Source organism: Fusarium keratoplasticum, chromosome 2 (genome assembly GCF_025433545.1).
Source record: "Fusarium keratoplasticum isolate Fu6.1 chromosome 2, whole genome shotgun sequence".
In the NCBI taxonomy this organism is placed as follows: Eukaryota; Fungi; Ascomycota; class Sordariomycetes; order Hypocreales; family Nectriaceae; genus Fusarium; species Fusarium keratoplasticum.
In genome coordinates this window covers 4,379,646-4,404,174 of record NC_070530.1, presented here as the reverse complement: position 1 = coordinate 4,404,174, position 24,529 = coordinate 4,379,646, and the positions used below count along the sequence as shown (strand labels likewise).

At 45.4% G+C, this 24,529-nt stretch overlaps 6 protein-coding genes across 6 annotated transcripts; 3 read left to right on the top strand and 3 right to left on the bottom strand.

Annotated features, from left to right (window-relative positions):
• Positions 1-548: 548 nt before the first annotated feature.
• Positions 549-7,860, top strand: NCS57_00326300 (uncharacterized protein; the record flags this gene model as incomplete). Its single annotated transcript, XM_053053272.1, has 4 exons — positions 549-1,469; positions 1,520-2,830; positions 4,045-5,080; positions 5,153-7,860. 4 exons carry the CDS (start codon positions 549-551, stop codon positions 7,858-7,860), a joined length of 5,976 nt encoding a protein of 1,991 aa, XP_052918518.1.
• Positions 7,861-8,345: 485 nt separating this feature from the next.
• Positions 8,346-9,968, bottom strand: NCS57_00326200 (HET domain-containing protein; the record flags this gene model as incomplete). Its single annotated transcript, XM_053053271.1, has 1 exon — positions 8,346-9,968. The coding sequence occupies one exon, from the start codon at positions 9,966-9,968 to the stop codon at positions 8,346-8,348; it is 1,623 nt and encodes a 540-aa protein (XP_052918517.1).
• Positions 9,969-11,217: 1,249 nt separating this feature from the next.
• On the top strand, positions 11,218-12,928 carry NCS57_00326100 (uncharacterized protein; the record flags this gene model as incomplete). Its single annotated transcript, XM_053053270.1, has 2 exons — positions 11,218-11,481; positions 11,531-12,928. 2 exons carry the CDS (start codon positions 11,218-11,220, stop codon positions 12,926-12,928), a joined length of 1,662 nt encoding a protein of 553 aa, XP_052918516.1.
• Positions 12,929-13,137: 209 nt separating this feature from the next.
• Positions 13,138-14,972, bottom strand: NCS57_00326000 (FAD-binding PCMH-type domain-containing protein; the record flags this gene model as incomplete). Its single annotated transcript, XM_053053269.1, has 2 exons — positions 13,138-14,449; positions 14,509-14,972. 2 exons carry the CDS (start codon positions 14,970-14,972, stop codon positions 13,138-13,140), a joined length of 1,776 nt encoding a protein of 591 aa, XP_052918515.1.
• Positions 14,973-15,956: 984 nt separating this feature from the next.
• NCS57_00325900 (Glyco-transf-28 domain-containing protein) lies at positions 15,957-18,581 on the top strand (the record flags this gene model as incomplete). Its single annotated transcript, XM_053053268.1, has 7 exons — positions 15,957-16,618; positions 16,717-16,847; positions 16,908-17,271; positions 17,327-17,677; positions 17,737-18,258; positions 18,309-18,319; positions 18,376-18,581. The coding sequence occupies 7 exons, from the start codon at positions 15,957-15,959 to the stop codon at positions 18,579-18,581; spliced, it is 2,247 nt and encodes a 748-aa protein (XP_052918514.1).
• Positions 18,582-18,712: 131 nt separating this feature from the next.
• Positions 18,713-19,894, bottom strand: NCS57_00325800 (Zn(2)-C6 fungal-type domain-containing protein; the record flags this gene model as incomplete). Its single annotated transcript, XM_053053267.1, has 1 exon — positions 18,713-19,894. One exon carries the CDS (start codon positions 19,892-19,894, stop codon positions 18,713-18,715), a length of 1,182 nt encoding a protein of 393 aa, XP_052918513.1.
• Positions 19,895-24,529: the final 4,635 nt, after the last annotated feature.

The window sequence follows — 24,529 nt, the reverse complement described above, 5'->3', positions numbered from 1 at the left end:
TAGGATACTTTAATATCTTAAGATCTCTAATATTATTAAGTCTTAGCCCTAATATTTAAACCAAAAGATTAAGGCTATTATATATTTATATTATGCTTTTACCTTCTGAACTTGGTCTTCAATTATACCCTTCCCCTTAACCTCTCGATATGTAACGCTGGTCCTAGGCCCGTTGGTATAAAAATGACCGCTGTATGTTCTGAGTCCTGGGGAACCGGCAAAGCTTCCAGAAAACCAGGATTCCCCTCCCTCTTTTGTCAACCCGCATTTGATACATAGCTTTGGCCAATAGCCGTCTAGATTCGCATGCAGTGGCGCTAAATCAGATGAAGACAAGCGGTTGAGGCTGAGCCGTAACTTGATCTGCAAGGCATATCGCCTGATTGATGGCAGCGTGGCAGTGCAAGGCTTTCTCACCCAAATGCGAAACCTACCACTCTCCATTGCAACTCGTTGCGTTTCATTCTTACAATCTTATTGCCTCCACTCTGGTGAACTCTTTGCGCTTTCTCTTGGGAGCCGAAATCAGGCTCTAGCTACCCATCGCAATGTCTACGGACCTCGTCCTCAGCCGAGGTTGTCGCCACAACGATTGGTGGTCCATTCCCCAGACCTCTGTTGAATTCTGTAGAAGCTGCGGATTTTCCCTCATCTATGCTGCCAGTCGCCCTTCTAAAGACGTCTACGCTGAAGTTCAGGTGCAACCTCGTCCTCAAGACACGTTCGATCCGGCGCGGGTCACACCGTCTGGTGCCCGCAGCTACCAGTACCAGCCTCTAGATCTTACGAATGGGCGCCAGATTCGTGTTCTCGTGCTTAAGGCGGGAAGGCTCGAAGATCCTCTCCAGTGCGAATTGGAACATGTCAACCTGCAGCAGGGGCCCATCTACGAAGCGCTTTCGTACACCTGGGCCGACGATAAAGGTGATAACTCAATCAGCAGAGCAATACAATGCGGCTATGATGGTCAGTTCATCGGCATCACCAGTAACTGCGAGTTAGCTCTCTTGCGCCTTCGCAAACAAGATGTGGATCGTCGACTGTGGGTTGACGCCGTGTGCATTGATCAGTCCAACATCTTGGAGCGGAATCACCAGGTCAAGAATATGATTGCCATTTTCCGAAGCGCAATTCGTGTTGTGGTCTTCTTGGGTGAAGGAAATCCCATTCTCGACCGACTAGTAGACTACATGAGCAATGACACTGGCGGCCAGTTACCACAGGTCACGGACTTTATCTCTCTGTTTCGAAGCCGGTGGTTCCATCGAGTGTGGGTGCTACAGGAGGTTGCTGTGGCCAAGAGCATCTTGGTCATGTATGGAATGAAGCAAATGAGCTGGGTGGACTTGATTAAGCATGGAAATCTCTTCTTACGACTTATGGCGGCTCGCAATCTCTCTTTGGTGCTGCCTCCAGTCATATCTTACGGCCTACGACAGACGGAGGCGGGAGACCGCCGATTGAAAGGGGTGCGCTCCCCCAGAACTTGCTATTACCAACCAAAGCTAACTGGCTGTAGCGCTCGGATCTCTTGTCCTTGTTGCAAGTCTCGCGGAATTGTGCCTGCAAGGATGCTCGAGACAAGGTGTATTCCATCCTGGGACTCCTACAAGAGGAGCCGGTGCTATCACTACAAGCGGATTATTCACCCTCCACCACAGCTGGCTGGGTGTTTCTGCAAGTTGCTGCCTGGCATGTCGATACCACCAAGACCTTGGAGATTCTCTCACAAGTGGACGGAACATCAGCATTAAACATGCCATCGTGGGTTCCGGACTGGACGAGAAAATCTCCAACTGCTTTGCCGCCACAATTCAAAGTGCCCCAAGAATTCTCTGCTCCCTGGATCAGGGCCTTAAATAACCAGACCCTACGTTCAACGGCCAGGCTTAGTTACCCCCTGGGATGTGTGCTCGAAGTTACTGGACGAAGGTACGGTACCGTCTGGACAGACAGGAAGATCTTTGGCAAAGCTCTGGTTCTTCCAGGCAGCGCCGGCAGAGCTACCGACAGCAACAAATCGGACCCGCACGTTCCTAGCCCGTCCTCGATAAACGACAATATTCACTGGCTACTTAACCCGTCTCAGAATCCGGGGACTCGGCGCTGCGACGGAAGGCTGGACTTCTGGGGTCGAATCCTTTCGTTATACCACGGTGCCACCCCTTCTGGTGACTTCAAGGTCGACGATACAGTTTTCCGCGCGGACATACCGCCAGCCTTTGGTGGATTCTGCTCGAACTGTTTCGAGATGGACCAGATGCACTGGCAAAGAATCAAGCGGGCTATGAAGCTTGACGTGAATCAGGCGACTGACCAGGCAACCAAGCAAGCTATGGCTTCCTGGGATACGGCCAAATGGGTTAGCGAGAACACCATCAGTCAAACTACGAAGGACACGATAAAAAATGTTTTGGAGCAAGCGACTAAGGATGCAGCTGGGGAGGCGATCAGACAGGTTATGATAGACTCGAATTGGGTCACCTGGGCCAACAAGATGGCTATCAGTAAGTCCATCCATCAGTCTATCAGGCAAGCCATTGAGCGGGCCATGGCTATGACCAACCAACCTTTTCCCGACCGGGCTATCCAGCAGGCCACCGACCAGCATGCTGAAGTGGTCGAACAAGCCGTCAATCGTACTATTGAACTGGCCAATAAGAAGGTGACATGCTGTTGCATGTCTCAATCACCATCTCCGGGGCACTTTGACAAAGATGAGTTGGACAACTTCATCACAAACATGAGCCAATACGGCATGGGCCGTAGGATATTCGGTACGGATCACTCGCTTGGCCTCGGCCCGACGGAACTTGAAGACTGGGATGAGGTATGGACCCTGGAAGGAGCTACAGTTCCCTTCATACTCCGGCCTGTGGACAACCACTACAAACTTGTCGGCGCATGCTACATTCACCAAGCCAGCCAGAGTATGGATAGATGCTCTATTTGCTCTCATCAAACCGTCAGGGGGAGAGTCACCCTACCAGCAACCACACAGCCAGCAACCACGCAGCCAGCAGCCACTCAAACAGCGACAGGGACAACTACACTTGCATCCGCAGTGAGAGCAAGGCGTTTACTCAGAAGAAACTTCCTTGCGTCAACCTCCCCAGATCCTTTAAGCTCTGTGGTAGCGGCTGCACAAGACTTTCTTGATTTTCCCTCAATGCCCATTTCATCAAGTACCTTTTCAGAGGGGCGGACACTAGGAGGTTTTTCATCACCCCTCTCATCACCGTCCGTAGAGAGGAGAGAAAGGCCTGTTACATCAACCGTCCTCCCAAGATCGCTAGGAAAGATTAAGATCAGTGATCTATCGTCGCGAACTGGATTGAGTCTGTATTGAGTACCTAATGTTGGGATAATTATGTGTATAAATCTTTGGACCAATTATGCTTTTTAAAACCAATGCCGGTATCTTCATTACTCTAGAGCTTGACGCAATGCTTTCGCTGTGCCTTGACACGTCAATACTCGATTGACGTGTCAAGCGAGTGTGTTGTAACTACCAAGTAGCGCCCTTGGCAAGTAAATATGCGAACCATTGGACTTTCTCCGAGCGGGTCATGCAAAAAGAGCCGGTTTGGGCTTGTGAAGAGGTGACATGACGGCTAAACGCTAGCAATTGACCTGTCAGGAGCTGAGAGAACCCCGCAAGCACTGGGCGGTGAGGCTCTACCGTGGAGTGTTTGGGCAGCCAAGGAGTCCTGACACCTCGGCTCTTTACCTTGATCTGTGTACCCTGCCCTTATGAGTCATCTTCAAAACTATTGATCACATTGGGCTCAGATTGAGCTCTGGAATAGGTACCATAACCTTGCTATTTCCCTTGCAGCTACCAAGACCTTCGTGCGCTTCCATCTTGTGCTTATTCGTTCTCAACTCCCTCTTTTGTCTCTCATTAATTCACTTCTGAACAGTTTTTTTTTTCACTCCTGTCTCCGCCATAGCGACCTAGAGACAATTGTCATTATCCGCAGCCACAACTAAATGAATCTTCCCCGAAGCCTCGTTCACCGCCATATGCTCCAAATCGTCGAGTCCGCAACCGCATACGTCCCGGTTCCTTGGATCAGAGAACAGCTACTCCGACGCAAAGGTCTCCAGCTTCATCAGGTAGCTGGTATTTTCCATGATCAATCCATTCTCAACTCCTTCGCCATCGCTGAGACGCTCGTTGAGCAAGACCGATTTGATGAGGCAGAGGAAATCCTGCAAACCATCATCCGGGGCCAACGGGCAGCTGCGGTGCACGACAAAGCAATAGAGCTCCTTGGTTCTCTCTACAAGACATGGTATCACCGTCTGTTCCTCGACGACGTTGTTGTGCTTCCCGACAATGTTGATGTCGAAGCAACGAGGATATTGGAATCCTTTATTTCTCTCCACCTTGAACTCTCAGATATGCCATCGGCGTCATGTCTGGACAATCTTGGCAGGGTGCTGGCTTGGGCGGGCCTGGACAAGGACGCCGAGCAAGCTATGTCCTTCAAGATGCTGCTTCTCAGAATGAAGAGCGAAGACGGGACTCAAGAGTCATTCGGATGCTGCGATATCTGCAGCCAGAACATACCCTTGGAGGTGGCGTATTTCTGCCGCATGTGCGAGAGCATGAATGTGTGCCAACGTTGCTATGATGCGAACCTTGGAAATGCAGCCTGCAACTTGTCCAGCTGCTTTCCACATCTCATCAAAGTGGCGCCTGAAAAAACCACCGAAAACATTGCTGGGCGAATAAAGGCCTGGCTTCCCCCTCTCTTGGATACTGTCCGGTCTTGGAACTTGGAAACAGGAGCCGAGAAGGAAAGGATGTCTCCAAAACGACTCTTCTCGTCTGACGACTTGCAGACAGCGGTGCGATTGTGCGACGATGTCGAAGCGGACGACCGTGACTTCATCAGTCTACTTTCAGTTCTTCACGCTGTCCTGATGCAGAGCGTCCAGACAGATGAGTTCAAGACACTGTTCCAGGCTCAGGAAGGTCCGAATGTGCTTTCTACCATCGGTCTACTAGCCATGGTTAGCAACACGCGGTCTGGACTTACTCTGAAGTATCAGGATGCATTTTGCGGTGATGGTAAGTAGCGACCCTGCCTCTACACCCACGTCGGGAGTTCGTGTTGGGCAGACACTGACGCATATCCCGCAGGCTTCGATGAGTGGGATGTTCCCAGTCTGCTCCCCGCAGAAGCCGAAAATCTCGACTTGGAAGATAGCGAGATGGCGGACGAATACGGACAGTCTCTTGCTCAGGTGGCTGCCCGCGTGATCCAGCTGGCACGTCCGAAAGACAGGAAATCACTTGAGCCAACCAAAGACATCCGAGACAGCAACTCAGACGTCAACAAATGCAAAGCCCTACAGAAGAGGCGTTCTATTCCACAAGAACTCTACGGCGCTTTGAACCTCCACTCAAATCCCGATGCAATCCGCCTCGTTGAACTGCTTCCTGGGACGGGCAAGGATCCTATTCGATGCAATTTGCGCATCGAATCCCGAGCCGATGAGCAACTCTCGTACCAGGCGCTGTCGTACGTCTGGGGCAATCCAAAACCAGAGGACCTGGTCAACATCGAACTTGGTGGTCAGCCGGCGTCCGTCACGCCCAATCTTTACTCTGCGCTCTCATATCTACGTCTCGCATCGGCGTCAAGACTCCTCTGGATTGACGCTCTGTGCATCAACCAAGCAAATGTCGAAGAGAGGAATTCACAGGTTGCCAAGATGGCCACGATCTACCAGAGAGCTTCTGCTGTTCTGATATTTCTCGGCGAGGAGGAGAGTAACAAGAAGCGCAGCGAGAATCTATCCTACGCTGACTTGTTTACATTCCTCAACCGAGATGTGGACATTTACGGTATCCACGAAGATGAGGATTACGACAAAAAAGAACAAGAACAGCGACGGTTCAGGCAGGCGCTTCAGGAGACAGGCGTTCGGAAGGTTTCCTTGCTCCGGACCTTCTATCATCTTTGTTCCAGAGAATGGTGGAACCGTCTATGGATCCTGCAGGAGTATGCCATCGCTTCGACGGACCCTATCTTCATGCTCGGAACCTGGCAAACAAGCGGAAGTGCTCTATTGAGAGACATGGACATGCTCGCAAACGAACATCGAAGAGCGTTCAGACAGGAGGAAACAAGGATCCTCCTTTACAACTCTACGCCCTACTATCCCATGACGCAGGCGTCAGGCGTGCTCAATTGCCGTCCAGCCAGGACTGACGGATTTGAGTACAAGTCTTGGCTGTATCCGCTGCTCCTCTCGACCCATTCTTGGTGCATGGACCGTCGCGATATTATCTATGGACGCCACGCTCTGATGCATCCTGTGTTGCAACAACTCCTAGGGCCGGATTACAGCCTCACCACAGAGGAGTTATACGAAAAGGTGGCCATTTGGCTTCTCATGTTTGAGAGAGGCGTCAGCATGTTTTGGGACTTCCCGGTACGTCTGTCGCCCGACTTGCCATCGTGGGTTCCCGACTTCTCCAGGCCAAGACGAATGTCCGAGGTGGACATGAAATGGGAAGTCTATGAAGAGAAACTCTGTTTCGATCCCTATCCGACCATCTACAATGGTGAAATGGCCCTCTACGGCCGTCCTATCGACACCATCAAGGAGGTGTTCCAGCTACGCCCACAATCAGAAGACTTTAGGGCCGACCTGGTCCGAAGACTCTGGTTCTTGGATATTGGCCTTGCGACTCTTGGTCCTCGTTATCCGCTGTGGCAGCGACATTTCTTATCTGCAAAGCTCCCCGGGATGTACGCTGAGCAGCCTTTGCATGCATGGTGTACGAGTGCGGAGTCCAGCCGGGACACCAGCTCCCCGGCATTTCTCCTCGACAGTGTAACCATGAAAATGTTGGAAGAGGTCATCCATAGTGTTGTCAGCCCTGTGAAGGAAAAGGTGGACAGAGAGAAGGCCATTGCAGACTGTATGGCCCCCATCATGGGCAAAACAGGCAAGACATCACCCGCCTTTGAGAGGGCTCGTGATAGCCTCAAACGGCTCTCTCTGAAGCTGGGCTCCATCAAGGCGTTTCTCCTGAACACGAATACTACTCATCCCGACTTTCTCGGAGCGGCATTCTTCGACTTTGACCGTTTAGCCGAGAGCCTGAAGTGTCTACGCACGCCATCTTTGGACGAGCCGACTGGCATAGATGCCCCTCAGCGCAGGTTTGTCAAGGCCATACTTGAGAGAGTACGAGTAGGCACACACAGTGGTGGCACCAGGCCTCGCAACGGAGACATGAAAAACGGCCACACCAAGGACCCCGCCAGTCCCTTCCCCGGACTTCCGCTACCGAACTATGGGGTCATTCAAAGCTGGGTCGAGAATGATACCGCATTCGCAGAAGAAGTGGAGCTTATTTCTACCCTGCTCCTTCAGATTGCATGCAGGGCCAAGGAGAGCGACTGTGACATGTTTCAAGACACATTCAATGAGTTGGAACAAATCACGATACTCGACTTCCTCGAGGACACAAAGCTGAAGGATTGGGTTGCCACCTTCAACAAACTCAGGCAACAGTACTCGAGTCGTTCCAGCATTCGGAGGAGTGTAGTTCGCTCTGAGGGTGCCCGGTTGTTTGAAGACCGGACATTTTTTGTCACAAATTCAGGCTTGGTCGGCGTATCAGGGAATGGCACCGAGGGTGTTGCCGTCGGCGATGAGGTCATCATGTTGGACGCCGCACCCATGCCCATGGTTCTTCGAGGTGGTAAGGGCAGTGGAAAGACGCAGCACGAAATTGTCGGATACGCTCATGTACGGGGACTGGAGCCGTCCAAGGTTTTGGACCTGCCTGAGCAGTGGTGGCCAGACCTGCGGCTATTCAAGATTGTGTAGACATCAACTCAGAGAGCAGAGCCGAAAACTCTTCAAGATAGTAAAAATTTGCATTGCAATATCAAGGAAGTGGTATGTGACACACTGACAGGGGAAAGCCAGACATCGTGAAAGCCAACCCCGAGTTAGCACGATGGTGAATGCTCTCTAAGAACCACAAACCAAGCTCCTGTGTAATTTGAATCACCACAACCGCACCGTAGCTGAGAAGGAGCTCATTCAAATCTAAAAGGATTTAACAAGGTCAAATAAAACTACCATGTGAAACACTCGACCCAAGATTATTGCCCGTGTTGTTCAGTATAGAGGGCGGTACATATGATCCCACATGATTCTGACCACCTTTATTTCAACCTCTCCAAACAGCTATTTGGTCCTTTCTTTCTACCTCGCCAGCTTCACAAAACTCATCAGGTTGGGCGTCTAACGATCTAATAAGAGCTTCCGCTATTAGTATGAAAGATCAAACTTATAGAGTCCATAAATCACAAGTCCACTCCGCCTCCATCAGATATTGAATCTGTTGAAGGAGTTAAGCTCAGATGGCAATAGATGCTTTCAGGCCACAACTTTTCCATTTTAGCTGATACATCGCCCAGAGTACCCAAGTTGACGACTTCCCTCCACTCATTACCCAAAGTCCAATAGTCCTCGTAACTAGCTGTCAGTTCCACGTCGGCTACAAGCGGATATCCGCCATCGGCGAGACTAAGAAGGCAACTACTGCGGTCATCGTCGTAGATGACTTTGACTTTAAATGTAGGGTGGTAAGGACTCCGACTCTTATACGTGACAAGAGCCAACCTCTCCTCTCCAGGTGCCCAAGGTCCGAAATATATCGTTGTGTGGTCAACGGTTGAGAAAGTCGCATGTGGGTACAGTTCTGCAGGTAGATAGCCGGCCTCATTCAGTTCTTTAGCCACGAATAGGGTATACTGGCGCCGATTTCTCTCTACTTCGACTGAGGAGCTTTTAGAAAGGTATAGTTGTCTCATCGTGGCTTGGCGAAGCCAATTATCAGACATGAAGACAGGCATGCTGCAGGGGTCTCGCACAAGAATGTCCTCATTATCCCCAGTGCCATCTGCGTAGTATAACGGAATGGACATGACCAGCCCGTGACTCTGTCCCCTTGTGGCATCAAAGAAGGCGTACTGAACTCCATTTTGGACAGTCATGACGGGGAGCCGAATCTGGACTCCAAGATTTGTCACTGTGTAGTGAGACTTATGCCCAATGCTTATAGGCACGATATTGCCGCCCCCGGCAAAGTCTAAGGGGGAGGTGGCGAAAATTCCACCATGCGTCGGTCCCCTGTCGAAGCCCCATGAGAAGATAGTGTGGTCATAGGTCTGACTGATAATTTCCTCCTGCAGCCGAATGAATGCACGCTTGCCCCCTTCGCCATACAGAAGAGGCATGTTGATACCAAAGATGCCAAGCAAAGAGTATGCTATGTCCTCGGAGCGCGTAGTCTCACGCTCAGCGGCCCACGACATCTTCTCAGCCACGCTGACGCTACCCACATCCACCTCATGCCGGAGGGCAGCGACCGATATGCTGGTGATATTTGAGAGCTTTTGAGACAGGTCATCATCGGGCCCTGGCTTCTCTCGAAGGACAGGCGGTCCGAAGTCTTTGGACGGCTTCTTCCAGGCGTACTTCTGACCAATGCTTATCCACGAGGAATCAAAGAACCTGATATATCCAGGCGCCAGGAGTTCTTGTAAAGTCCATCCCCGCGTGAACCAGCGGCTCTCACTGAAAGAATCGTCATCGTTACCCGGATGGACGTCGCTGAGGTAGGCGTAACAGACGGTGGAGTCACCATACCACTTGTACATGGAGTTGATGGCTTCGGATAGCTCAGCGCTGCTGGCCTTGTCGATGCAAAATGTGTCGACCCACACATACGTAAGGTCATCCTGGAGGGCTTGCTTACAGCAGCCAACTGTCTTTTCGAGCCTGGGGTCGTCCCAGGAGAGAGTTGAGAACTCTTGAAAGGTGACTTCATCTTTGGTCCATGTGTGAGAGAGGATTGCATAAGGGGGAATGTCATTATCGTAGAATTGTTCCAGCTGGAAGGTATTTGCATTGAGTAGCCTCATGGCTAACACGGGACTGGTAACTTGTCATAGCAACGCGACTTTTTACCGAGGCAAGTCGCCACAACACGGAGGGCACCTGAATTTGCAGTCCGTGCCTAATATGGTCACGTGTTTTGTTGTCTCTTTTCTCCCTGCCTACTCTGGAGTCTGGACCTGTCAACATAATGAGATCTCTTTAATGCCTTGCATGGTAACATTTGTCCTCAGCTTGGCTACCATCTTGATATCAAGAGGCAAATTAAACGATAGTGGCGGGATATTCATCAATTGAGACTGTCTCTCATTCAATAGCACTTGAGGCAACACCTGACACTAATAATGAATGTCTTTGGAAGCCACTTCTACTGCGTCTTCAGCTGACCAGACTGTGGCGAGTGCGAAGGTTGAAAATACACCTTGACTGCTACTACAACATTTGCCTGCTTGGAGATAGTTATGAGACCTGATTAATTATCCCTAAAGAGGATGACCTTCACCTTGTTGTCGTTTCTTTGATCAGCCAGTTCCCAATTGAACCTTACCCTACAGAGTTATCTTATCAATCAATGTGGCTTTCGCCTGCTGAGCCACGTTTAGAGCACAGGCTCAGTACAACGCGAAAAGAACGCGACACGACATCGCGTCGCGGTCAAGGAGTTGACTTGATGCAATTTCGCGACGCAGCCAATGTAACGCGTCTGAATGATCTAACAAACCTTAATGCTACCCCAACCTCCATTAAATAATGCAGTGTACTTTGTACTTGCACTTCAAAAAAACCCGGCTGCGAAAGTCGAGTAAACAATGAGAAAAAAGGGTAAGGATACCACGAGAGGAAAAGGCGCTGAACAATATGTTGGATTTGTTATTCCTCGGTAAACTCAGAGAGGTATTATTATTGCTTTCTAAAGCGTCCCAGACTGAAGGAAGTGTCATTCTCAACGCTAGGGACTTGACGCTGCACGCCAGCCTTCACAGTATGCCGTTTGACGTCAGTCGCACTCAACGAATGTCACCTTTGCTTATACCATTGACACGAAATGTCTGCTTCGCGTCTTATTTACAAGGCCCAGTCCGTAACTTTCCTAGTTGCGTCTTGTCCCTTATCTTGTGGTTGTTTACTGCTCTTCTGCTCTCCTTTTCCTTAAACCAACGTCAGGCTCCTGGTACAGAACGTATTGCAATTCTGTCGCGACGTTTTGTCTAGTACAACTCCCCCCTCTGCCATCTATTGTTCCCTCTGCTTTGGGCCGTCACCCGGCAACGCATCATGTTCTATTCCGAGTCCCTGCTCCAGAAGAGCGGGCCACTTGCTCGCATATGGCTTTCCGCCAACCTCCAACGCAAGCTTTCAAAGAAACATGTGCTCCAATCGAATTTAGCCGATAGTATAGCGATCATGATCACACCGAGCCAGGTACCTATGGCTCTTCGCTTGAGCAGTCAGCTACTACTTGGAGCTGTTCGCATCTACCAACGTAAGGCACGATACTTGCTTGATGATTGTGACGATACTTGGATTATGATGCAGATGGTATTTGTGATCCCCTACTCCGTCTTATGACATGTGTTGACATTCCTAGACTTTCCGACCAAGCCTAGACCATGATCTGCCCATCAGTCTTCAACATCCCGACCCCGAAGCCCTTACAATCCCCAATGAAGTGATACCTTATAACGGCTTCGAACTCGCCCCTCCTCCGGACGCAAACTGGCTCCTGTCTCAGATAGGAGATGTTGGTGTGGTCCCAGTCAGCCCCAAGCGCCGGGCTACACTACGTGACATTACTCTGCCAGAGATTTTGACACCGAGTCAATACACTGGGATGTATGAAGAAGCTGTGGTGCCTACGGAGGGTGTGGATCTCGAGCTTGACTTCGGTATCGAGATTGGTCGAGAAGCGCCAGCCCCTCGCCCGTTTGAGGAGGAAATGGTGAGCGAGCTGGAGCCAAGGCCAGCCGAGAAGGAGGGCCCTGAAATCGAGCCAACCTTCGAGGAAGGACTTGGCGAACTCCCGATAGGGGTCGAAGAGGAATTTGAGTTCCATCCAGCCGACATCACTGCCCCTCCAATCCCCGAATCCCCGCTATCTGAGATTAGTGAAGAGGTTGTTCAGCAAATCGAGGAGGAGATTCCCTCGCTCCGACTGTCTGAACCTCGCGAACTTGAGGAGGAGCGTCCACTATTACGGCGACCTGAGCAGCGTATCAGGAGACGGAGGGTTATGGCACCAGATGAGGAGATTACCCTCTCGAGCCGCCAAATCCAGCACCAGCAGACAAACCACGAGGCAATCACCAGACCCACGAGATTCTATCCTCGAGACCCGCTCCTAGGCGCCTTGATAGGCATGCAAGCATCTGGTGGCTTTGTCTCTTCTATTATGATGGAAGGACGAAGTGTTGCTTGGGCCCCTGAGCTTCGAGGAGTCCTTTCCTTCGATGCTGTTCAAGAAGCGAGACAGCTGGCACGGAAGCGTCCGGCTAGGGAATTTGAAGTCGAAGTTGAACCAGAGCAAAGAGTCTCCAAGTCGCCACGGCTGGAAATTGCCGAGGAGCCAGTATTCGAATTTGGAGAGGGTATTGCGGAGCCAAGCATCCCCGGCGAAGAAACCATGATGGAAATCCCACCCTTTGAAGCCAGTCCTCCCCCTCCCAGCATCCCTGCTCAGCGACTACCAATCCCGACAACCACCGAACATGCCGTCTACGCGTTGCGAGACCAGTTCGTCCCCGAGGCTGCGATCAGCTCCGAGGTTCGGGAAAGTACCTCTGTCATCTTCCAAGACTTCGTCCCTGAGCAGCAAGCCACCAAGGCCGAGGCCGCCAAAATGTTTTTTGAGTGTCTGGTGCTTGCTACCAAGGGCGCAATTAAACTTGAGCAGGGGCCAGGCCTGGGAGATCCTATCCAGGTATGGGCAAGGGAGAGCCTTTGGGGAGACTTTGCTGAGACGGACACGGGTGGCGAGATGATAGAATAGCAGATCAAGCTCTAGAGTTGTAATTTTGACTTTGCTGAAATGTCCAAAAGAGGCCATCACTATCAGTCACTATATAAGAATATAGCCATCAACAAATGGCTATCTTTAGATCCAAAAACGTAAAACACCATGATCAACCCACTGCTGTGCCTCTTCATGCGGTAACCTCTTAAGTTTTTTACAGCACTCAATCTGAAGACTATGCCTCATCATACGCGACAAAGAAGTCCACTATCCAGGTTATAGTCCCAATCATGGCTTCCAATACCTGAAAGAGCATATAAGCTGGCGGTGGGGTCATACTTCTCCTTGATCTGCACTAGACGCTCGTAGTTGTCTCCATAGAAGTCCTGCTGGAAATTTCTCGCGAATGGGTTGGCCTCGTTAATGTATGCACCCGTGTCTGGCGCCCACTCTCGCCAGACAGCCTCCTTGTTGTCCTCTGCCCACGCGGCGGCGGCGGCGAGGGCATTTTGAGGCGACAATATCGTAGTGTCAATATTGACGCCAGTGGCCATGAGATGTAGGTAAGCGCTTCGCCATGCCGGATTTAGGGCGCCTCGCATCTCGTTCTGGACACTTCTGGGCCCCAGACCACCTTGGAGGCCCAAGACCAGTCTGGTCTGTCGCCCTTCGACCTGGGCTTTTGATATCTTTTGGAGGTGGGTTCGTAATTCGTCCAAAGGAATGCCCGACAGGTGACGGCGGCCTAGCAGGCGGCTAGAGGTCAGACTGATGTCTCCGCAGCGGCTGCGAGACGGATTCAAAACGTCAAAGAGGGACAGGTATGTTGGCAGCACAGTAGGTTCCGAGACTTCGACTGATGTATCCTGGCTTGCAACGTTGGCAAGCATGTTTTGTCGCGCAGATTCCAAAAGTGGTTTAAATGCGGCCGCGGTAGTGTTGTAGCTCCAGAGTGTCATGGTCAGCTCGATGCCCATGTTCTCTTGTGTTACCCCAAAGCCGTATCCTGTTATACCAGCATGCATTAGATCCGGGACTGAGCTTACGAAGCTGGCAAACGCGGTCCACGAGTCTTGAGCGGCCGCAGCCGTCTGGTTCTGGATGATGGACATGGAGAGAGTGCTCATCACCACATTGTTAGGAAGAGGCACAGTCCGCAACACATACTCGACCACGATGCCGTACAGACCTGGCCCGCCGCCCCGGATGGCCCACAACAGGTCTTGGTTCTGGGCATCGTTGGCTACGAGGATCTCGCCCTCAGTGGTGACTACGGTTGCCTGCAGAACGTGATCGGCTGAAAGACCGTAGTGGCTCGATAGGGGACCATGGCCCCCGCCTCCAATGAAGCCTCCGAGGCCGACTGTACCGTCTTGCCCACTGATGACGGTCCTCCCGGTCTTTGCTGCGGCTGCCAGCACCTCGCCCCAGGTATTGCCACTGCCCAAAATGACAGCATTCTCGTTCTTGTTACTCAATGGATGCGTCCAGTGCGTATCGAAGTCGAGGTTGCGCAGGTGATACGTCCAGATGGACAACGAGTGGGCACCGCTGGATCTATAACCAGGCCAGCGTCAGTCTCAAGCTTGGGAGTGACCAAAACGGCCTTAACTCACCTGCCGTTCAGATCGTGGCCGGTGCCTTTGACAACAATTCGCATGTTTCGCTGGCTGGCCCATCTGGTAGCGACTGCAACCTGATCAGCCGTCGTAGCATTGATGATGTACGCCGGCAGACCGCCCAATTCACAGCCAAGCGTCTCGTCGTAGGCGTAGTCGTTTGGGGGCACACACGACCTATTGGCCCAGTACGGATAGCCAATCGACTCGGGAAGGGAAGAGTGAAAGTCGGAATAGAACCAGTTCTCCTGGACATGGTCGCAGCTGACGGCCGAATTGTTGTTGAAGCACGAAGATGTGACTGGGTTGGTCCTGATCAAGGCCCCGTTTGTTGACCGGTTGAGGGTGTTCCAGTCGTCGATACTGGGCCAGTTGGCGTCGAGTGGATGATTCTTGCATCTTGGGTCCGCCAGGGCGACGCAGATGAGGGTACTGGCAAGAAGTCCCGTAATACTTAGCATGGTCAAGGAGAGATGGGCGAGAATAGAACCATAGAGTGTAGTTCAAATGGTAACAGCACGGAATGGCATTCTGTCTTGTAGTTTATTTGTATTCAATGCATTATGCTATGGTTACCGAAACAGTGGCACCGCCAAGACGGGGACAAAACTGACGAAGCACAGTAGCCACTTCACTTGGCTGTCCTAAGCTTTCGGCAGGTGAAACTAGGTGTTGAAGCTTACGTTGCTAGGTACCAATAGAGTTAGTTTGATCCAGGTGAGTGATGAATGTTATGCGGTGGAGTGTCTGAGGACACTCGTATAATCGTATTCGCGAGTCAGTCGTTCGTACTGCATACGAACTACCCTTGGGCGTATGATGACGCTGCGAATCGTAGATCAAATCTCCAATCTACAACGCTGATTTGTTTAACAAAGCCACGCCGCGTGGTATGCCAAGGCAGATTGCGAATACTTCGGTTCAGTCCGGTCCAGCAAGCGGCAGTGGGAGGGCACCCTCATCAAGCCTGGATAGATTACGAATGCTGTAGGATCCATCTCACACTTTGTACCTGCTGTTGGCTGTGCATCTTCCTTGCAAATGTCTTTTTCTAGTACCGACGCTAGATAGAAAACGGCGATTCTGAGGGTGGTCTCCTGGACCGGCCATCAATAGCACTGTTCTTCTCTTTTAAAACTACCACCACCCGATTACCCGCCCTCCTGACATCAAAGCTGCTCTTCAGACATTCACTCTTGCAGAACAACTCATCGCCCCTCGATCAACTCGGTTGCTTGTAGCAGCCACACTGAGATCATGCACCTCGAAGACAGCTCCTTCGGCTCAACTGCAAGCATGCCGCCACGGTATAGCACGGTTGTTCGAGAGGACGCGGTCGAAATGGAGCCTACCATGAAAGCTTTGTTCCCAAATATGCAAAGCGCGATATCGAACCCGGCTAACTGTGGTTGACCTTCACAGACGATGGCCGTGTCAACATCGACATGAACTCGCGGGCGATCAAATACCTTTCCCTTCTTCCAAGCTTGAAGCCAAACCAGATAGACAAACCCCCGGAGACTCCCCCGGCCTTCCAACCACCTCATCCGCAAGACAGCGACCGAGAACCCTTCCCAGTGAGACTCAACATCGTCATTCAGGTCGTCGGAAGCCGCGGAGATGTTCAGCCGTTCGTAGCACTGGGGAACGAGTTACAGAAATGCGGACATCAAGTTCGGCTCGCGACACATACCGTGTTTGAATCCTTCGTGCGCGATGCTGGCCTTGGCTTCTACCCCATTGGGGGCGATCCGGCCGAGTTGATGGCATATATGGTGCGCAATCCAGGGCTTATACCCAGTATGAAGAGTCTTCAGGCGGGTGATATACAGAAGAAACGGACAATGATGGCCGATATCCTGCAGGGGTGTTGGCTATCTTGCATCAGCCCCGACCCGATATCTGCAGTCCCCTTTGTGGCAGATGCTATCATTGCCAATCCTCCCAGCTTTGCTCATGTCCACATCATGTTCACCATGCCCTGGACGAGTACGGCAGCATTCCCTCACCCGCTCGTCAATATCAAACTCGGCCAAGGAACCAGCTCTGAGCCTTCTATTGTCAACTATTTCTCATACGGTGTGGTTGAGTTCCTCACATGGCAAGGGTAAGCCGCTCCCCAAGGATGCAGAGGTGAAGAACTATTTGGAACCAGTGCTGAGTGACCTTTTCTACCAGGCTCGGAGACGTTATTAACCAATGGAGGGAGAGCATAGATCTGGAGCACATTGCCTTTTCGGAAGGACCCTGTCTAATCGAGAAGCTAAAGACACCTATCACGTACTGCTGGTCTCCTGCGCTGGTGCCAAAGCCCGCAGACTGGGGTTCCAATATCGGTAGGTTCACCATCGGGCTTTTTACTGTTTCGTCGCCAGTTCTGAACTAACAATGCATAGACGTATGCGGCTTCTTCTTTCGCGAACCGCCGGACTACACGCCAGCCCCAGAGCTCGACGAGTTCTTACAATCTGGGCCACCGCCCGTGTATATTGGTTTTGGCAGCATCGTGTTAGACGATCCGCAACGCATGTCTGAGATCATCCTCGAAGCAGTTCGAATCACAGGCACCCGAGCCCTTATCTCGAGAGGATGGAGCAAGTTGGATGGCCCCGCATCAAGCAACGTCATGTTTCTGGGCGATTGTCCCCATGAGTGGCTTTTTCAACACGTAGCTGCCGTTGTCCATCATGGAGGAGCTGGGACAACTGCGTGTGGATTATTGAATGGGCGGCCGACTACAATCGTGCCCTTTTTTGGCGAGTTAGTGTTTCTCAGTGTCTGCCACATTGCCTGATTCTTGCTGACAGTGGTGCAGCCAGCCATTTTGGGGCAACATGGTGGCGGCTGCTGGGGCAGGCCCTGAACCGATCCCTCAGAAGTCCTTGACCGTTGACAATCTTGCCGATGCCATCCGCTTCTGCTTGACGCAAGAAGCTGCCGACTCGGCCGCCAAGATTGCAGACAAGATGCGATCCGAGATGGGCGTCAAGGCTGCTGTGGCATCCTTCCACAATCATCTTCCCAGAGACGAACTCGAGTGCGATATCATCAAGGGCCAACCCGCTGTGTGGACCTGCTCCAAGAAGAACCGCCGCCTTAAGCTTTCCAAACCGGCCGGAGAGATCCTTTCGAGCCATCTCAAGATTGATGCAGGAAGCTTTGAGATGTAGACTTAAATCCCCGATCCCCGACTTTAGATTGTACGTTTACTGATTCCCCTCCTAGGTACGAGAGCCACCGCACCGTCATGGAAACACGCCGATGGGACCCTTTCAGCGGCACTATAGCAGCTGCCATAGGAGTTAGTGCCGACTTGGCTAAGTCAGCTGCCGACACCGTCGTCAAGCCCGTGAAAACCTACCAGCAACGGAATACGCTAGATCAAGAACATCATTTGGATCCTGTAGATTCATCTGGGGGGACGGCGCTTCAAAATCTAGACGCGAGCAGAGCTAAGAGTTCGAGAGGATGCATCAGCACAACGAAATCTGTGTCTACGGTGTCAGCCCAGAGCATGTCAACATTCTTGAAGCATTTTTTGAACGGCCTCGTCATCATCCCATTCGCCTTCACTGAGGGTTTCCGGAGCGTACCGCTCTTATATGGCGAGGAACTCCGGGACTATGGCGAGATCTACGACTGGAAGTCAGGCATCACGTTCGGGGCCAAGGCCGTTGTCTTTGGCGTGGTTGACGGCGTTGGCGGTCTGTTCATCTTGCCCTACGAGGGTGCTAAGAAGCAAGGCGTGTTGGAGCTGTGAAGGGGGTTGGAAAGGGCGTTGCTGGTCTAACCAGTAGGGTCTTCACTGGTATGCAACCGATCTCAGTTCTCCGTTATCATGCTTCTAACCAAGACAACTCGTAGCGACCATCGGTTCAGCCACTTACCCATTGCAGGGGATTTACAAGAGTATATGGCGTCTCGCCAACTCCAGGACTCGTCGGGCTATCCAAAACGCTCGGTTGGCTGAAGGCAAGTATTTGGCAGACAAAGGCCGCAAGATGGGCGTCAGTGACAAGGCCATCATGGACACGTTTGACGCCATGATGGCGAGGGAACTTCGGACTTAGCATGACGTAGATATGGTGGTAATGTGTTCTTTATTATAGTTGAAGCCCGGCCCTTGATGGGTTACCTGAGCCACAAGATCGTAGATATGGTGGATTTAATTAGGGATGAACTGCTCGAGACATCTAATCTTCTACTCTTCTTCTACTAGCTGACTTTGTGGCCAAGACATAGCCTCGCACCAAAAAGGACCAACATGGCGCGCAATTAGTTCCATCAATGTCAACCCGGCACCCCGAAAGACCCAGAACTCCCGGTACCGATGAACGATAGCGGCATAGTAGCTGAGTACAGCAAAGGCTTCTGGGCGGTGCTGGTAGAGAGCGTCGACGTACTCGTCCGGAACTAGGAGTGGCCAGGCCATGGTGGCATGAACGGCCAGGTCGAACCTCGTGGGTTCCATCTTGATCGTGTCCAGCACCCACTGAACCCATTTGAGGGCAGACAGGCAAGCCTCCAGGGATACAGATGATAAACCGGGGGCTGATTGTAGAAAGTCTCGCATCCCGGCCGTGTCGGTTCCAGGTTCGAGCTCGTGGGCTCTTTCGGTCCAGTCGACGATGTACAGTAGAGGCTTCAACTCCGACTGAAGGATCGATCCCCAATATTTATTGGTGACGGCACGTACTCCACGATGGAGGCGGATATAGGCCACGAAGGCGCTGATGAAGGCAACGAGTGTGTCGTGGTTCTTAGCAAGGGTATCGCGGAGCACGTGGATGCCAAGTAGGGTTGCAAAGATGAATGAGGTTAAGTGATTGCTCTCGGAGATGTCAGCCTTGGTCTCGTTGAAGGTGGACAGGGCGCGTGTCTGCAGTTCTGTAGCTTGTTGATCGTAAACTGAGGCCATAGAGGGATCAGATACTGATTGATGGAGGGCTGAGAGGGCAAGCAACTGGTCGAGGAGATAGGGTGCTGTCAGGGCGTTGTCGACGGCGAGCGTAATGATTGGCCTCACATCGCACTGAAGAGCCATGAACTCGGCCAGGTTGCATTCCGCATGGTGAAGGAAGCCTAGATCCATGGCAGTGAATGCCCCAGACTTGGCCCGTGGCTCGGGGGGTTTTGAGCCACGGGGCGTGGTCAAGGTTAAGGTCGCAGTGTCTGGGGTTTCTGAGCCACGTGATGTCGTAGTCTCGGGTTTCTGATTCCGATACGAGCATTGCCGGTCACCGATTGTGCACTTGGAGCATCTGGGACGGCCCTCGTCGCATTTGACGCGGCGTTGCTTGCACGTGAGGCAGCCGTTTCTTGATTTGCGGTGGGTGCGTCGGGTGTCATTGTGGCGCTGGGTCGGCTGCTCCGTCGTGTCCATCGTCTGGTGGGAAGTATGCGGATGTTCACAATCTTACTAGGAGACATGGAAGAGGAAGTGAGAATGCGAGCAATTTACGAGATGTCTGATGACATAGGTGGAGTACGAGTCAGTTAGGAGTATTCAGCCGTCTTTGGGCCAGCGCTGATCTACGGGTTGTGGCTTGACTCGTACCGAGTACGAGGGTGGAGCGCTATACTCGTAGATAGGTTTCGGACGTACTGTACATGAGCCAACAGGGAGACTACAACGCACTTAACTAACGTCTGACCCCGGAAGTCCGTGCACCCCCTAAGACCGCACAGGGATTATAGGTAGAAAATATATTTTTAAGTATTTATTAAAAAATAAGGGATAATAATTAGATTATATTATATTATAAATTAGCTATATAGATAATTAAATTATTAAAAAAAGAACTAAAGTTTAAAATCTATTAGATATTAAATTAATTATAATATATTAAAATAGATATATAATAATTTTATATTTAAAGATTTTATAAAAATATTAAAATATATAATAATAATAATAAGACTTTAAAATTTTAAAAATTATTATATAATTAATAAAATTATATATAAAAAATAAAATATATAATAATAAAAAATTTTTAAATTAATTAATAATTTTTAAATATAAATATTTAATATAATTAAAAATTTTATAAAAAAAAAAATAAATAATATTCAATTTAAAATAAATAATATATTAATAACTAATATATATAATTAATTATATTTAGCTTATAAATATAATTTATTATTTATATTATAATACCTTTTATATATTAAGAGATATTTTTATTTTTATTTTTATTAAGAGAATTAAGAAAGTTAATAAATTAAAAAATATTTTTATAAAAATAATATATAATTTTATTAATTAAGAAATATTTTTTTTATAATTTAATTCTTTATATATAACATATAAAATAGCTTATATTATTATATATATCTTATATAATATATTATAATTTATTATATTTAAAAAATTATATAAAATTTAAATCTTAATTTTAAATTATATAAATATCTTAATAAATTATTTATATTTTAAATATATTTATTTTTAAATATATTTATAAATATTCTTTTTATTTACTTTTTTAAAAAATTCTTTTAATTATATTTTTTAATATATTACTTTTAATAATTCTTTAAAAATCTTATATTTTTATAAACTTTATTTCTTATATTATTTTATTTTAAAAAAAATACTTAAATTTATATAAAATATCTTTTTTTATATTTATTTTTATATAGTTACTTTTTTATTAGTTCTTATAATACCCTTATTTTTAGTATAAAACCTATGCAGTCTTAGTATTATAACCTCCGTAGTTATATCACGTGGTCTCTATAAAACCCTAGGCCCCGCGGACCTATTAGATATAAATTAATACTTTACTAAAATAATATTAGCCTAGGACTAATGCGGTCTAGGAATAATATTAGCCTAGCCTATAATTAGTCTAGCACTAAATATATAAATATATAAAATATACTCCTTAGTATTTTCTTTTATAATAATTACCTTAGTTATTAATATAACTTAGTTATACTTAATACCTTAAGTATATTACTAGATATAACTTATATGCCTTATTTAAGATAATACTAATAACCCCCTATTAATATAAACCTAGTATAATTAGTTTATCTCTTAAGAAAAGATATAATTATTATATATTAATAGCTTTTATTTAATAAATTACTTATATTACCTTAAATAATATTAAATATAATAGCTACTTAAATTACTCTTATTAATAACTACTAATAGGTTTTACCTATTAATTACTTACCTATACCTATTATCCTAGCTCTTATCTATTAAGATAAGGAAATAAATAATATAAATAGCTCTAATAATAAGAAAATTAAATAGCTTTATGCTTAGATTATTATTATAAGCACTAAGATAAATAAATTCTATAAACTTATTAAAAGAATAAATAAATCTTAGTATAAATAAAATACTTAATACCTAAATAATATCTAAGATATTAATAATATAGCTATTATTACTATAAGGGGAAAAAATATAAAAAAAGTCTTAAAGTTAAACCTACTAGAGATATTTAATAAAACTATATATAAGCTATTAACCTTTTTTATATAGCTATAAGCTTTTATAATTTATTACTTAACTTAGTTTATTTTAATATTTAATAAGGTTTAATATATTATAAGAAGACTTAAGAATTATATTATTATATAATTTAAACTAATTATAAAGGAGTATCTTATTACCTTATTTATTAAACTTTTATTATAAACTAATAATCTCTACTTAGATTATAAAGCCTTTAAAGTAGTGCTTTAATAAGCCTTTAAGACTATTAATAAAAAAGTATAAGCTAAGAGAGAAATTAAAGTATTTTAATAAACTTAATCTACCTTAAAGTATAAAATAAAATACCTTTAATTTACTTTAAAGCTTAACTAAGACTAATAGCCTTTAATATTTTTCTTTTTTAATAAACTTAAAAAAGAGGTATAAGCTAAACTCTATAAAGAAGAATAATTAAATAACCTTATTAATTATATTAATAAGGCTATTAAGATTAATAACTAATAGTTCTCCTAGAAAAAGCTCTAAAATCCTAAGCATAATAGCAATAAGATTAATAACCCTTATTTTAATTTAAATTAAAATAAAAAAAAATAATATAATACCTTATATAATATATAAGTAGGCCTTATAAAACTAAGAGCTACCTAATAAAAATAAAGGCCTATTAAGTATTATTATTATTATAAATAAGACTATAAAGCTAATAAATATAAGAAGAAGTAATAAGATATTAAGAAAGGGCATTATTAGCTAAGATTATAATAAATCCTCTTAGAAGGTAAGAAATAATTAAATACTATTAACTAAAACTATAAGCTATAAATAGCTATCTATACTATAAAGATACTTAGAATATCATAAAGCGGCTATAATATAATAATAGAAAAAAGAAAGAATATTTATAAACTAGAGCTAGATAAGGGGATAATTTATAGCTAAGTTAGATATATCATAAAGATATAAAAAGAAAAAAAAAGCATATAATAATAATTACTCCCTAAACTAACTAAATAAATAAACTTAATACTAGGTAATATAAGCTAATAAATAATTACTATTATAATAACTAAGAGACTTAAATAAAAAAAGAGAGAAATATCTATAAAATAAGAATAATAACCTCCCCTTATACTAATAAAATAAATAGACTTTAAAGAGGCTACTATAAAAGGATTTAATTATAAGAAATAGGTAATAAGATATAATACTATATTACCTTATATACCTTTTATTATATATTAAAGAAATTATAAATAAAATAACCCTATATAATATATTAATAACCTATGCCTATAATATTAACTTAAAGCATCGCGAGAATATAATAAAATATATAAGTAATAAAAAATAAATTATTATAAATTATAATATATAGACTAAATTAATAAGAGAGATATAAAAGGCCTTGCTTAAATTAATTTTAAGTATAAGGCAATAAAACTCTAAAGAGAGCTCTAATAATTATAATAAGATTAATAATAAAAATATAAAAAAACTAATAAAAAACTATAAAAAAAAAACCCTACCTATGATTTTATAATAAAAATAATAACTAATTTTAAAATAATATATATAAATAATATATCTATATAGCATAGGAATATATAAATATTATATATATATAAAAAATCTATATTTAAGCCTATTATAAGGAATTAATAAAAAACTTATAATACCTAGAAGTATTATTTAACTCCTAAGATAATATATAAATATACTTAATATATAAGGAATATCTTAGTATCTTATAGATATCTTATTAATATTATTAATGCGAAAAATATAAAAAAAAAAATAAAAATAAAAATATTTCTTTATTACCTTATTAGCTTAGCTAAATAATAAACCTTATATATAGTATAAAATAAAAAAATATTAAGTATTTTATTAATATAACTTTATTGGCATTATATATATATAATACTATAAAGACTTATATTAAGCTATCTAAAAACGCAAGGAAATAATCTATAAGATTAAAAATTAATAAAAAAAGATTAACTAAGAGGAATAAGGGAAACTAAGTAATGCCTAATATAAAGAAAACTAACTAGTAAAAGAAAGCTATTAGTAATAGTAAGATAGCTTAAGAAATAACTATAACTATAAAATATATATAAATAATAAGTATAAATTTAATTACCTTAAATATATTATTAAAAAGTTAAAAAATTAAATATCTTATTTAATTAAGGGCAATAAGTAAATAAATATAAAAGGATATTACCCTAGAAGGCCTTATACTCTATAAATAGAGCTAATAAGTAATAATACCTAGAATTAAAAATATAAATTAAAAGAGAATAACTAAATGCTTTAATAAATAATAAAGCTAAGTAAAATTATTTTAACCTAATAATAATAAATAAGCTTAAGCTATTATAAAGGTATAAATAAAACTCTTATTTAATTATTAACCTAAAAGAAACCCCTTTTAATTATAATAATAAAATTATTAATTATAAGATTAATTACCTTAAGGTTTTTATTAAAAAAAAAACTAAGGAATTTTATTTAATATTATATTTAATAAATAATATAACGTACATGATAAGC